We start from the raw sequence: 14,203 nt of genomic DNA, 5'->3' as shown, positions 1-14,203 counted from the left end.
GCTCTTACAGGGCCTTGCAGGCATCATATGGAAACTGGCTTTTACTCTGAGCGAGACAGAGGATTTTGAAAAGATGAATAACACAACACAACTTATATTTTAAAAGGATCTCTCTTGGTGCTGGTTTATAATAGGCTGCAGGGAGCAAGGACAGAGGCAGAAAGAGCAGATAGGACGCGATCACAGCAATCCAGGCAAGAGACAGCAGTGACTTAGAACAGGAGGAAGTGTGGAGGGCTATGAGGTGGTTAGTTTCTTAATAAAATCTTAAGGCACTTATAAAAGGATTTAAATATCAGCTGAAATATTGATATGTGGGAGGAAAGAACCGGACTTAAGGAAGAGAGTGGTATTTCGTTTTCTACCTTTTCCTTTCCGACTTTTCTTCAAAGAAAAAAAAAAGGAATTTCTTTAGTCTGTATTCCTAAGATAAAACAAAAGCATTAAAATAATTATAATTGTACCAGTGTACATAGGGGAAATAAAAATTCATTGTGCAGCCATGTAGATCCAACCTCATCATATAGGTTCTTTACTTTCATTCATAGTAATGGACTCTGCATAAATTTTTTCCTGAATTTTTAGCTTTCTGATACAGAGGTTAAGGGATATACTTTCCTAATGAAAACGATAGTGATCATAGCATTGAGAATAAGAGTTAGAGCGTATTTATAAGGCAGCTATAAGTTTCATGAGGTGAGAAGTTACATTCTTTTTTTTTTTTTAATAAATTTATTTATTTATTTATTTTTGGCTGTTGGGTCTTTGTTGCTGCGTGCGGGCTTTCTCTAGTTGCAGTGAGCGGGGGGTTACTCTTCATTGCGGTGCATGGGCTTCTCATTGCAGTGGCTTCTCTTATTGCGGAGCATGGGCGCTAGGCACGCGAGCTTCAGTAGTTGTGGCACCTGGGCTCAGTAGTTGTGGCTTGCAGGCTCCAGAGCACAGGCTCAGCAGTTGTGGCACACGGGCTTAGATGCTCCGCGGCATGTGGGATCTTCCTGAACCAGGGCTCGAACCTGTGTCCCCTGCATTGGCAGGCGGATTCTTAACCACTGTGCCACCAGGGAAGCCCAAGAAGTTACATTCTTGTGAGAAGGTTTCCTGCCCTATCTAATGAAGTGTTTAAAATTTTCTTCTTGTCTCTTCACTCATGCACTCTTCATCAAGTGTTCACTCTGTACTCCTTTTGCATCAGGCTTTGCGCAAATGGTGAGAGCAAAATCTACCTGACCCCTAACTTCACCGTATTTATGGATTTCTACCTAGGAGACAGAAACCTGTTAATTAAAGCAAAAACAAAAATAAATATAACCTCATAGCATGTGGTATAGTATCAAGTAGGTAGAGGATGTTATAAGAGCGAAAAACAGGGGGCAATTGTGCTCGTCTGGCTTAGAAAACACTTAGAATGACCACACTGAGGGCTAATTCCTGAGTTTAGTTTTGAATCTGTTGAATTTGGAGTGCCTTTGAGAATGTTGTTGGATAAATGGGTCTAAAGCTTAAAGCAAAGATCCAGGCTAGAGAAACAAATTTGTAATCACTTGGCATACGTGTGGATGTAGGTATAGAGGGAAAGGAATAGAGTCTAAAGTGAGCCTACAATATTGTGTGGCGGGAGAGAGCCATTGACGGTAACTGAGAAGGATCAGACTCAGAGGTAGGAGCAAAACAGGGAAAATGTGATGTCATAGAAGCCAAGGGAGAAAGCTCAGGATCAAGCGAAAGCGCTTGAGTATTGAATTCTGATGAAAAGTCAAGCGATGAGGACTAGAAAACACTTCAGAATTTTAAAAATTGGAAGTGACTGGTGACTTTATTAAGAATCCTGTTAGTAGAGACCAGAATTGAATGTGTTGAGGACTCGGCAGTCAGTTTGTGAGAGGCAGAAATGACAGTATTTACCAAGACACAAAAGCATACCAGAACCTCACGAAGGAATAGAGCATCTTACAGTACCTTGTCCTACTCTGAACTCTTTGGCACACACCCTCCTGTTTACAAAATATTCTCTTTCTTTTCCAAGGGCTGAAAATGTCAGAGGTAGTACCTCCTTAACATACTGCCAGGAAGAGGGATTTTTGAAACTCCAGCATTTCATACTGGATTGGACCACTGTTGTTGTGTCTTAGGCTTCATTTGCCAAAAGAAGCATAACTGTTCCTGAGGTCTAAATATCTTGTCTGATCCTACTTAAGGATGAATTGCTGGTCCTGTAGGGGCGCAGGCACATCTGTCTTCATAAGCTTAATCAGTGTCAAATCAGACTCTGAGACACACAACATTGGTCATTTCCCCCTGGGACTATAATATACTCTTAAATTTTTCATGTGCCATTTCTCCGCAGATTGCAAGACAACAGCAGCAGCTTCTGCAGCAACAACACAAAATCAATTTGCTTCAGCAACAGATCCAGGTCAGAAATCATAATTTCATACGGACTTCCAATTAAGAAATAGATTTTGTTTCTCATTTTCAGGTGACCTAACTGAAATGAGCTCCAAAATGAAAGTTAACTTTCAGCCTAATCGTGACGTGTCACCCACGTGCCATGAGAATCTCGCACCTGGTGGCTCTGTCGCGGGCCCGACTGTGTCACGGCGTTTTAGGGGAGGCGAGCTGATGGTAATTTTTATCCTACACGGAAAGGAAATCATTGTAGAGAAACGTTTCATTTTCTCTATTCTTTAATGTTTAATATGTGCCTGGAAATGTTCTTAATGGGGGAGGTGCAGGGGAACCAAAGCAGAAAGGTTTTCAGTTAGACGGCGGTGGCAGGGAGAACTTTTTACAGTAGGCTCGAGAGCCACGTGTGATCGAGGTGGAAGTGAGGGAGGGTAACGATTTGGTGTTCAAGTCGAATTTCACCCTTCATGCTGCGTGGAGAAACGAAGACTGAGGGCTCTATAATCTCCATATTTTTCTTCTGTGGAAACTTGCAATGATGAGAAGCAAAGCTGCCAGGGATAGCCTGTCTCCACCACTTGCTTGTGGTATGCGTTTTGCCAAAATTTGTTTCCCTTTCTCAAAATTCCCTTTCTGAAAGCACTCATTTCGTAGAGTATTTAGGAGGATTTAATAAAATCATGGATGGAGAGCTTTAGCGTAGTGTCAAGACACATAGTAAGTACTCAATACATACTTGCTATGACTAGCAAGAAAAGGAAACTAGTTCATGGAGCAATGACTCCAACCTTACGTGACATCATCCATCGGAAATCAACTGTTAGATTTGCAGTCAGCTTATCTGGGGAGAAATTCATCATTCTCTTGAAGCTGTATCTTGAGAATCTAATATATTTTATTAAGTGTAAATATAAATGACAGAAGCAAACATGTCAAAATTATTTCATCCTCATGTTTATCATATTTAGACTTATTTGCCAAAAAAGTTTATCCCATTTTGTCTAAGTGGGTCAGCTACACTTAATTTCTTTACTGTGGGTTGTATCGCCCAATCAAGGTTTACTCATTCTTGTTCTACCTGAGATTTTAATGAGCACAGTTTCAGTGAGACAGAGAAACAACAGTGAAATGTTCCAACCAAGACTCCATGCCTTCCTTAATTATGAACAGCACATTTCTAATGTGATATTATCTGTCTGTCCATATCTGGAGTGTGGTTATTCATTCAGTGGTTTAAAACTGTTTTTCGGGTTTCATGTTTAGCCTAAGCATGCTGCCTTTGAATGTAATTTTAGTTGATGGTACGAGGTTATCTACACTTAAAATGTTTTTGATTATTGAAAACCAAAGATAATAGAATTATTATGGCAATTTCTCATTATAAATAAGATACAATTCCATAGTGAGTGGTGTGGTCCTCTGCAAGTCACTTGGTTTCACTGTGATTTGATGAGGGTACCAATGGTTTTAAGTGTTTATAATTTTTATGAGATTGAGATAGTCTTTTGTTAAATAGAATTGCAAAAATGTATGTAAACCATACATTTTTTGGTATGTAAACAAAGAGGTATGTAAACATATGTATTATAAATATGTAGAAGGCTCAATCAGCTGTGTTTTCTGACCATATAAATTGTGCAACACCTTCAGTACTTACTTTTTTTGCAATTATTCCACAGTTATGACCACTGTGTTCATAATGTGGATTTAAAGCTCTGTCCTAATAATAAAATGTTGAAATTGGAGGATTTCTTGCTCCAGAGCATGGAGCATTACACTTTATAAGGCAGAGCATTTTTTAAATGAAGTACCTTAAACTATTCTAGAAATGACATGACTATAGAAACTGTATTCCAGCGAGCTGGAGCCAAGTTTAATAACTTGCCCAAGATCACATGACTAGTTATAGGTAGAACCAGGATCAGAAGCAAAGTTTTCTGACTGTTAGTAGAAATTTTGCTGAGTATGAGAATTTTAAAAGCTCAGAATTTCTATTTGGTCAAAATGTTACGCTGCTGGCCTCCACTAGTTCACAGGGTAGACAAAACAAAATCCAGTAGTCCCTAAAGGAAATAATGTCACAGTGACAGTAATTTGGGGGAAACATTAAAAGATGCTGAGATACTATATCTGTGTATTTGTCCTCTTTTCTAGTGTTAGTACAGATAAATGATACCGACAGAGTCAAAACCCATTAAGCTATTATTTAAAAAAAAAAAGCCTGGGAATGTTTCAGGCAAAAAATAAATACTGAGCAAGAGTGACAGTCTGAAAGGAATTAATTTTCACAGCTTCTAGTATATTCATTAACTGAAAGCATAGTTCTAAAGTATATTTTATAAATTGTTAATTTGGAGCTGTCTAACAAACACTTAATAGTTATGAAAATCACAATATATTTAAATTAGTCTATTGAGAGATATGGGAAGCACTGATGTAGTGGCATGTGTAGAAATAGAAGATTAAAAACATAGAAGAGATCCTTTTTGTTCCCCACATAAATCTTTAACCATATTTCCTTTTTAGAATTTTTTCTCTCCCTTTTCTTCTTTCTACTTCCTCCTTTTCTTTGGCAGCATAGGACAAGGAGGGAGAAGATTAAAAATCAAATCTGCTATAGTGGAAGGCAAATTAAATGTATAACAGATATTATTATGAAATGAATTTTTGTCAATACATAATCAATGCTCACATAAGAATTTACCATAGATTAAATTTTCTTTGATATCTGAAAATACATAGTATATTTTGAATTTGATCTACTTTTTTTTCTTTCTTAAATATGGAGCCTTAAGACCTTGTAGAAATAAACATACCGCTTACGTTACTCATCCTGATTGCATTTTTTAGATATTTTGTGCCATTGTTCCTTTGGACCTTAGAAAACAATGCATTCTAGTTCCTCTCTTGACATAATAGTGGACTGCAGTGTTATTAGTCCACAGTTAGGGCTACATTTAAAATTTTTCTTTCAGCTATAAATACACAAGACATTAACTTGGTTCAGATATTGGGAAAGTTATGCAATATGTTAGATGGGCTAAGCAGATTTGCGAGATGGATTAGATTGATAGGTAAGAGAGCAGAACAAATTTTCACACTTGATAGCTGTGTTAAATGACAGGAGGGTGATGTCCCCTAACATTTTCCTCATTCTTTCCTCTCTTTAAAGGAGAGGTTAATTTAGTCATCTTTATTCCATTCGAAGTATATTTCATTCAAGTTTAAACACATATGAACAAGTTTGTACATGTGTGTATGAACAAACATTCACATATTCTAATGACCCAGGTTATTTAAAATTTCTCTTGACCTGATAATTCTATTTTCTTTCAACTCCAGATGAAAAGAACGGTGGTAAGTTTTACTCTGCAGTTATTTATTGAAAGAGAAAAATGCCATAAGAATTGGCATATTAGCCAGTTTATTTAATCACTTAGGATCAATTCTTTATGAACTGTTTTTATCTCTTTAAAAAGCAACCTTGGCTCTAAAATTGCATGATTCTAATTGGGTTGAAAACTCCGTCTACATTATTTCTATATAAAGACTTTTATAGTCTTCTTCCAAGTTTATTCACATAACTCATGAGGATTAAAAGAAGAATTAAGAAAATTTTCTGTCATTCTTTACAAGATCATAAATCAGTTCATTCTACAAATAAAATCATGCATAATATCAGAAACATCCCATCTTCCCTCAAGAATTTGTCTCTTTCTTTATGAGACCTTTAATTTTAGGAACACTAAGAAGGTTTAGTCTTCCTTTTCTACTATTCAGCAATATTTTTCTTTAATGTTTTTGTTTATTGTCCTTAAAAAAAGAACACTTTTGCACTTTTACTTACTGTATCTAGCTAACTTTTAATGCACATTAATACATAAGATGAAATTTATAAATATTTCAGAGAAAAATATCCTAGATTTTTTTAGGGTAATCTTTTTTTTTCTTTTACTCTATTGCTTGTGCTATAGTGCCCATCTTCAGCAGTTTTATTTCCTGACTAATATCTTTTTTATAATAAATCAGCCTGTTTCTAATACTGTTAGATGGTTTATGTTTCCAGTAATGATCCTAGACGAGTGGTTCATCTTGACCTGATTCACTGTTAGGAAAACCTTTTAAAGTAAATGAATGAGTGACCTCTATTCAACATCCATTATGGCAACAAACTGAATGTTCCCTGAAGACTCAAGTTCTCTTTTGGTCTTGAAGCTTTGTATAGGACATGGTTTCTATAGCTTTGGGTGTGTGTTTGGGGGGGCCGGGGGAAGCATGTCCTAGTTTTACATTTCTTACCCTTTTTCAGTAATACTTAATGGAATTTAAAGTTCTTATTAGCATCTTAGAGGGTCAATCCAACAACATGCTCTAATATGAAATTGACTTAAATATTTTTAAGGGTGAATTTAAAGATATTGTACTTCTTTTCAAACGCATAATTTCATGATTCCCATACTGGAAGCTCAGTGTTTAAACTGTCATTAGAGATGCCACATCTTTGTTGCATCCCCTCTTCTGATAAACTTTTCCAACTATTGTTCATTGTGTTCTCTTGGGGGCAAAGAATTGGTATTTAATAACCCCCTGTCATTGTTTCTGATTCATAAGGTAAGCACGTACAGGACTAGTAGTAGCTTTGGGTCACTGATTCTGTCTGGAGCTAAGGATTGAGCAAAGGATAAATCTCTGTTCCTTTGTATTCTTAGTTGCGCAGTGTATATTCCATAGTATGTAGGAAAGAGCTTGATTCTTTAGGTGTTACAGGATTATATTTAACTGTATGAAACTTAAGTGTATTAAATGGTTAAACAAAAAGATAGAGAGCAGGTTCTATGGATTTAGACATACTCATGTTCAGTTTCTGCATCTTTGTACCTCATCTGCTGTGTGATCTTGAGAAAATTGCTCAGTCCTTCTGAGTTTCATTATTCCCATCTATTAAATGGGAATTATAGTACCTAAGTCACACCTGGTTAGTCTGAGGATTAAATGGCATCATCCCTGGCATGTAATGAGCACACAATGCTAAAAGTTTTTGCCTAAGTCATTCGAAAAACTTCTTTCTGTTTTTCTGATGATGGACAATTTAACGAATATTTCCATAGAGGAGAATTTCTAGGAAAAAAAAAAATATAACCTACATGGCAGTAGCCACTGAAAAGTGTAAGTTCACTCTTCCAAATTTATATGATTTTAGAACTATGGCAGATTTTTAGAAAGCCTTTATTTAGACCTGTCTCTCATTTTGACATTTGTAAAGTGAAACCAAGTAAGGTTAGAAGATTTTCCCAAGGTCACATAAGTTGTTACTTGTGGAACCATGGCTGGAGTCCAAGTTCCCCGAGTCTTGGTCATTTTTATTTCACCGATATTCTGCCATTTAAGGCTTAATGGCCCAAAGTTTTAAAATGAGTTTTCTTTCCCTGGGAACTTATTCCTACGAAGTAAAAATACATCTTGACTTATATACAGTTGAATGATTACGTTGCAGTCATGGGCTCAACCAATTTGTGATAAAGGTTTCATTTTATTGGAGCCAAAGTTCTCTGAGCTCATTAAGAGTTTTGGTAATTCTTGATAAATTATTATGCAGAAGGAAATCCATTGAAATATTGCATTGGAAACATAATAACGTTAAAGGTGAAATAATAGTACCTGACTGACCTGCTGATTTATGATTTCTTTCTCTGAGTGTGGTAAGTTGGAAGCATTTTACCCCCCTCAACAAGACCCCACACACATACATGAGCACAAAGAGATTGCAAAGTAACCTTGTCTCTTTAGGAAACTGGAAATGCCAAGAATAAACACCATATAATTAAGGTAGCCTTTCAACCTGAGAAGGAAATGCATTAACTCCTTGAGCTCCGACTAATGTTTTTCTGTACGAAATACAATACACCACCCCTGGGAGGATATAGTTCTTGACATTCAGATAGATTATTAGAGGAGAAAATATGGAGATACAGAGTAGCAGCTTTAGATATGACTTTCCTCTCTTCCTTGTACTTTCTGGAAGGAGAACTTCCTATTGGGAAGATGGGTGTCCTCTCCTAAAAGAGCAGTGATAACTGCAGGTCTGTCCTTTTACTCAGAGGGAGCCACTTTAAAATCCTTTAAGCATTGTTTTTTTTTAAAATACATCTCCTGGTGATTACCTAATGATAGAATTTCAGTCATTCATATGATTTCTGTGTCTGGACAAACCTGCTTTTGTAGATAGAGATACAGATAGATTGATACGCATATATATTTTTTAATTTGTATTGATATAACACATACCTGATGGCTAAGAGAGTACAAGAGAATAATGAAAGCAGCCATCCACAGCCCAGTCCTCTGTACTGTGCCCAATCTTTTCACTCAGAAGGAGCCTCCTTAAAATCTGTTTTTTTTTAATAGCCTTCTAGTATTTATTATACTTCTATATATCAAATATTATTATAGTGCCGTTTCTGACTTATCAACTTTAAATATCATTAACTTGGAAACTGGAAACTTAGTTCTGGTATTGCCAGCCCAGCACCCTCCCCTATACCCCTCCCTCACCTGTAATATAGTGACATAAGTCATTTAAGTTCTTCCAATAGATATTCCTAAACTTTAAATAGTTAACTTACACCTCTTTTCTCAATCAACTCTAAATAGTGTCTCTTAACACTTGCCTTGTCGGATGAGGATGACATCTCTCTTCTGTCACACACAGCTGCCAATTTCTGTTATCTGTGTGTTTACTCTAAATATATATAATACATGTGTGTATATATATATATATATATATATATGTATGTGTATATATACACATACACACATAGCTGTTGTGCTTTACCTGTTGGTTAATCCTAAAAATTGAAAATCAATAGATGATTTTATGTTAAAATATAAGTCTATATATTTTTTCTGCATAGTCTAAATAAGGTGCTCCTTATTTCATTTCTGTGTAGCTTTGAGCTTTCCAACTGCCTTTTCATTAGTCTTTCTTCCTCATGTTATTTGCCTTAGTATCTCCGTAAATTCTCAAGAATAAACCAGATCTCCACAATCCGACCTTCCTTGATACCTGCTCCCTAAGTCCTCTGTTCTCCTGCTTTCATTTGGTTTAGTTAGTCCTGCTGACATTCTAGGATGTCGCTTTATGGTTCTCCAGGGTCAAGAGAATCACTATTTCCTATACTGTCCTCCTTGCTTTATCTCCTTGTTTTGCTCCAGAATCACATAAAGAAACTTCCTAGAAAAAAAAGGAGGGGCAGGGGTCTGCATAGGATATAAAGTTTCTGGGATAAAAAGTTCTAAATGTATGCATGTATAATAATGCTCCATTTTACACCTCTACTTGATTGATAATTTGGCTGCAAATAAAATTGTAAGTTGGAAGTCATTTCCCTTATATTTCAAATCTATCGATTCATCATCTTCTAGCCTCTGTGAGAAATATGATGTTGATCTGATGTTTTTGTTGGTGTGACCAATATTTTTCCTTTCTTAAGGCTTTTAGTATCTTCTGTTTACTGTGACATTTCACAATAAATGAAAAATATCAGCATATATTCTGATATTTTTTTATTCATTATTTTGTAAACACCATGAATCTTTTGTTCTAAAGTTATGATCTTTTGCTCTGGAAAATTATCTTGTCTTTTTTTTTCTTGACCATTTTATCCTTTATTTTTCAGTTCTTTCTTGATGTCCTATTAGGCAGACATTGTATTTTCTGGGTTAGTAACTATGTTTCTTTTTTTTTTTTTTAATTGTATTTATTTATTTATTTATTTATTTATTTATTTATGGCTGTGTTGGGTCTTCGTTTCTGTGCGAGGGCTTTCTCTAGTTGCGGCAAGTGGGGGCCACTCTTCATTGCGGTGCGCGGGCCTCTCATTATTGCGGCCTCTCTTGTTGCGGAGCACAGGCTCCAGACGCGCAGGCTCAGTAATTGTGGCTCACGGGCCTAGTTGCTCCGCGGCATGTGGGATCTTCCCAGACCAGGGCTCGAACCCGTGTCCCCTGCATTGGCAGGCAGGTTCTCAACCACTGCGCCACCAGGGAAGCCCTGTAACTATGTTTTTTAATGTTCATATTTTTTGTTTCTGTTTCTTGGTTCTTATTTTTAGGGGATTGCCTAAACGTTTATCTCCTAAATTTTTTAATTGGATCTTTGAGAAATTACCTTTTTAATTTCCATGAGCAACTTCTTTTCTCTAATTCTTTTTTCAGGTTATCCTATTGTTTAATGGATCATTTCTCCTTGAATATCTCAGGGTATACAAGTTTGAGGGTGTTACCAAAAAAATTAAATTCTCACTTCCTTAAATTATCTTTTCTCTCATTTTCACCTCCTTGTTTATATTGATGTTACTCTTTCAGCTTGAAGTTCTACTGGAATTAGAAAATGATTGGTTACCAATCCAAATTTAAGAATGAGATAAGAACAAGTAGACTGGGAGCTCTGACTATGAATGAGACTTATCAACAGGTGGGCACTGCTTTAGCGAGAACAGGAAGCTGGCCATACATAACATGAATCCTATATATGGGTACAGGAAGGTCTTTGTTCTGGGATTCCAATGATCATGTGCTAGCTATCAGTAAGTTTCCTTAGACTATTCGGTTTCTGTTGAAGTGGGTGTGATGTAGCTGGGGGAGAGGACGAGAGCCACTTTCAAATAATACTACTGTTTTCAACCCAGGTCTTAAACTCCTGTTCTCTCTCATATCTAGTATTTCAAGTCCTAAGACTTTCTGGTGATTCTGAGTAAAAATTAAGCCCTGTTTTCACTTAACCCTCTGCGTGTATACTCTAGTCTGTTTCACCCACTTTCATCAGCTAACACTCTACAATTTCATCTTCCAAAACTTTGGTCATATTTCTTGTCTGTGCATGCCTTTTATTCTTAATTATCTTATGTGACATAGGTTTATAAATTATTTGTTTTTATTGTTTTAATGATGTCTCCGGAAAGAACTGAGATATATGCACATGGTCAGTCTATCTTGGAAATGTAAATCAGAACATCATTTAAAAAAATTCTTTCTTTTTAAATAGGAGAAAATATTCAGAACAGTAGACAGTATCTGGGAACAAAGGAGTCCTCATAAAAATGATGAAAGGTGAAGGTGAAGCTTGAGGCTCCAAAACCAAAATATGCTGTTCTAAGATCTGTATAACATAGAATATATTTTTTAGTTTCTCTGGTGGGAACATAGTGGGGACAAGGGACATAGATATGGAGAATTTCAGCATCATTTCCCCCTTTTTGTTAAATTTGTCAAACAGTATGAGTTTATATATAATTTTAGACAATGACCTTGATATTTTAAACTTTTTAATATCATTATTGAGACCCTAGTTGAAATAACAGCTATAATTGATGAGTCTATTGAAGTGATGTTGACAACAGTTTTTGGAAGTTGTAATCCTGGTTCTCTAATTCATTCATCCTGACTTGGGCTCCTCACTAAAGACATAAACAATGCATTTCATGGAAGGAGGTCATTTTCTTTTCCTCATTTTTTTATGTGGATTCTCAGTCTTTCATGTTGTTTTCCTTTTTCTGTCATCCCATTTCTGTGCCGTTTCTGTGTTTTTTCTTTCTCCAATCTTTGCAGTATGATTTTTGAAGTGAATCCTGGTTTCATTTAATCCTGTGTGGCCATTATGGAATCACCGAGACTGGCCCGGAAAGCAGACTGAGAGCAGCATTTCCAATGACTTTGCCACCTTTACCAAACGTCATTACCTGTGGAAAAAGTTGAACACTGTTCTTCACTGAGGCTCCACAGTTCATATCTTACCAGTTAACAAAGCAGAATCCATCAGTGCTTAGATGAAACCTGGGAGTGTAATTATCAAATAGTGGGAAACAAAACAAAGCAAGTTATCAATAACAGGTTTGGAGAATATAGGTCAAAAGTCAATATGTTGGCCTAAAATGAACTTCTTTTATTTCACCTTAATTTATACAGTTAGTGTGGTAAATAAATGTGGTAACAGGAAGTGCTCACAGAGTCTTTAGAAAGAATTTCTATCTCCTATCTTTGAAGAGAGTTGACAAATAGGTAGAAAATTAGATGCTGGTGAAATTAACAGTGTTAACATAAAATGAATTAATTCTACAAAGAGTAATTATATCATGAGTCAAGACATACATTCCAGACATCCCTAGCACATGGCAAATTTCCTTCGAAGAGCTCTCTAGCCAGAGTACTAATTTCTACTCAAGAATTGGTAAATTTTTATGTAATTTACAGGCAACGAGAAACTGATTGACTTTTTACTCTGTGTGTGCATGTTTATTTGGCTCTTTTCTTCAGAAAAGAAAGATTAACAGTTAAAAAAAATGAGAAAGGAGAGATAAATAGAACACAAGATACATTTGTGATACCGGAATGGTCCCCCGTTTTCCCTTGAAGGAGAAACAGAAGGAAAACTGAAGTTGTTTCTTTTTCAGTGAATATTCTAGAAGTGCTTAATTCTCAGTCTTTATTATACTGGAGCTCACAGCAGCATTTAATAAAGTTGACCACTCCCACTTTCTTGTAACACTCTTTGGTTGGCCTCCAAAAGACCACAGTCTGCTTTTCTTCCCCATTCTCAGTCTCATTTGGTAGGTTCTTTCCTGTCCTTAAAAGGGTAACTTGCGTTTATTTTCCATCCTCTGGTGTCTTTATCTCCACTTATTTCCTAAATGATCCCATCTAAAGTCTTTGCATACCATCCTATAGATAATACTCCAAAATTTATCTTGAGAGCCTCTGTCTCTCACCTGGACCTCAGAGTCTAATACCCAGCTGTCTACTCAGCCTGTTTAAATTGATAACTAATATGCACCTCAAATTTCACATTTCCCAAACAGAACCTTTAATCATCTCCCCCAAACTCATTCTTTCCTGATTTATCCATCTGTGAATATGATACCACTTGCCTGTTTGCTGTTGCCAAAGACCTAGGAGCTGTCTTTGTATCCTCTCACTCTCTTATGTCTCACAACTAATCCATCGGAATTGGCTTTTATCCTCAAAGTCTGTCAACTGAGCAACTTCTCCCATGATCACTCTAGTCTACGTCACCATCACTTCTCACCTAGCCTGCTGTTGTAGGCTCCCTAACCAAGTGGGTCATCCTAATTCCTCTGTTGACCTGCTAACTAGGTTTGTCACGTAGCTGCTAGAGTAATCTTTTAAATTTAATTGTGCTGTAACCATGCTCAAAATCATGTCATTTAAAATGAATTCACTCTTCTTACCTTAGTTTGTTGGGCTATACTTGATTGCACCAACCTCTGACTTTCTCCCTCATTCCTTCCACGCTAGAAACCCATCCTTCCTGGTTGCAAAGAATATGCCGACAATGTTCTAGCATCAGAGCATTTGTACTTGTCATTCTTGTGGCCCGGAATGCTTCCTTCACCTCATCACATACCTCAGAGCCTCACTTCAGCCAGCCATCTCTTCCAGTGCCGTCCTCCTCAGGGAGACTGTCTCTTGAGAGCCGGAGGAGCTCCTGCCTCCTCCAGCTGCCTCTGACCTCTTTTCCTGCAGACTTGTCTTACAGCACTATCACCCCTTATATTTATTTGGTTCTTGCTGTACCCTTGAGACCACAAATGCACACCTAGCAACAAGTCTGTGGGGGTCAAGGATTTTATCTGTCTTGATCACTGCTGTATCCAAAGAACCTGTAAATGTTCTTGACATATAATGAGAACTCAGAAATATTTACTCAATGTATGACTGTATGAATGAAGTGAGGGCGCATTATCCAGTGTGTAGTGTATGTAAAAATAAGTAAGACAGTAAT

General features: G+C 36.6%; 1 protein-coding gene across 8 annotated transcripts in view; it reads left to right on the top strand.

Annotated features, from left to right (window-relative positions):
* Positions 1-14,203, top strand: part of SOX5 (SRY-box transcription factor 5) — a 993,423-nt gene that overhangs the window by 792,032 nt on the left and 187,188 nt on the right. For all 8 annotated transcript variants that reach the window (XM_082351965.1, XM_082351966.1, XM_082351963.1 and 5 more), the window contains one exon: positions 2,348-2,416. In XM_082351965.1, the coding sequence (XP_082208091.1) occupies positions 2,348-2,416 (69 nt within the window). The remainder of the gene's footprint in view (positions 1-2,347; positions 2,417-14,203) is intronic.

Source organism: Balaenoptera borealis (assembly GCF_965194805.1).
Source record: "Balaenoptera borealis genome assembly, chromosome: 13".
NCBI classification, from domain to species: Eukaryota; Metazoa; Chordata; class Mammalia; order Artiodactyla; family Balaenopteridae; genus Balaenoptera; species Balaenoptera borealis.
Note: the sequence above shows the minus strand (reverse complement) of the source record. Positions and strands in the feature narration are given on the sequence as shown.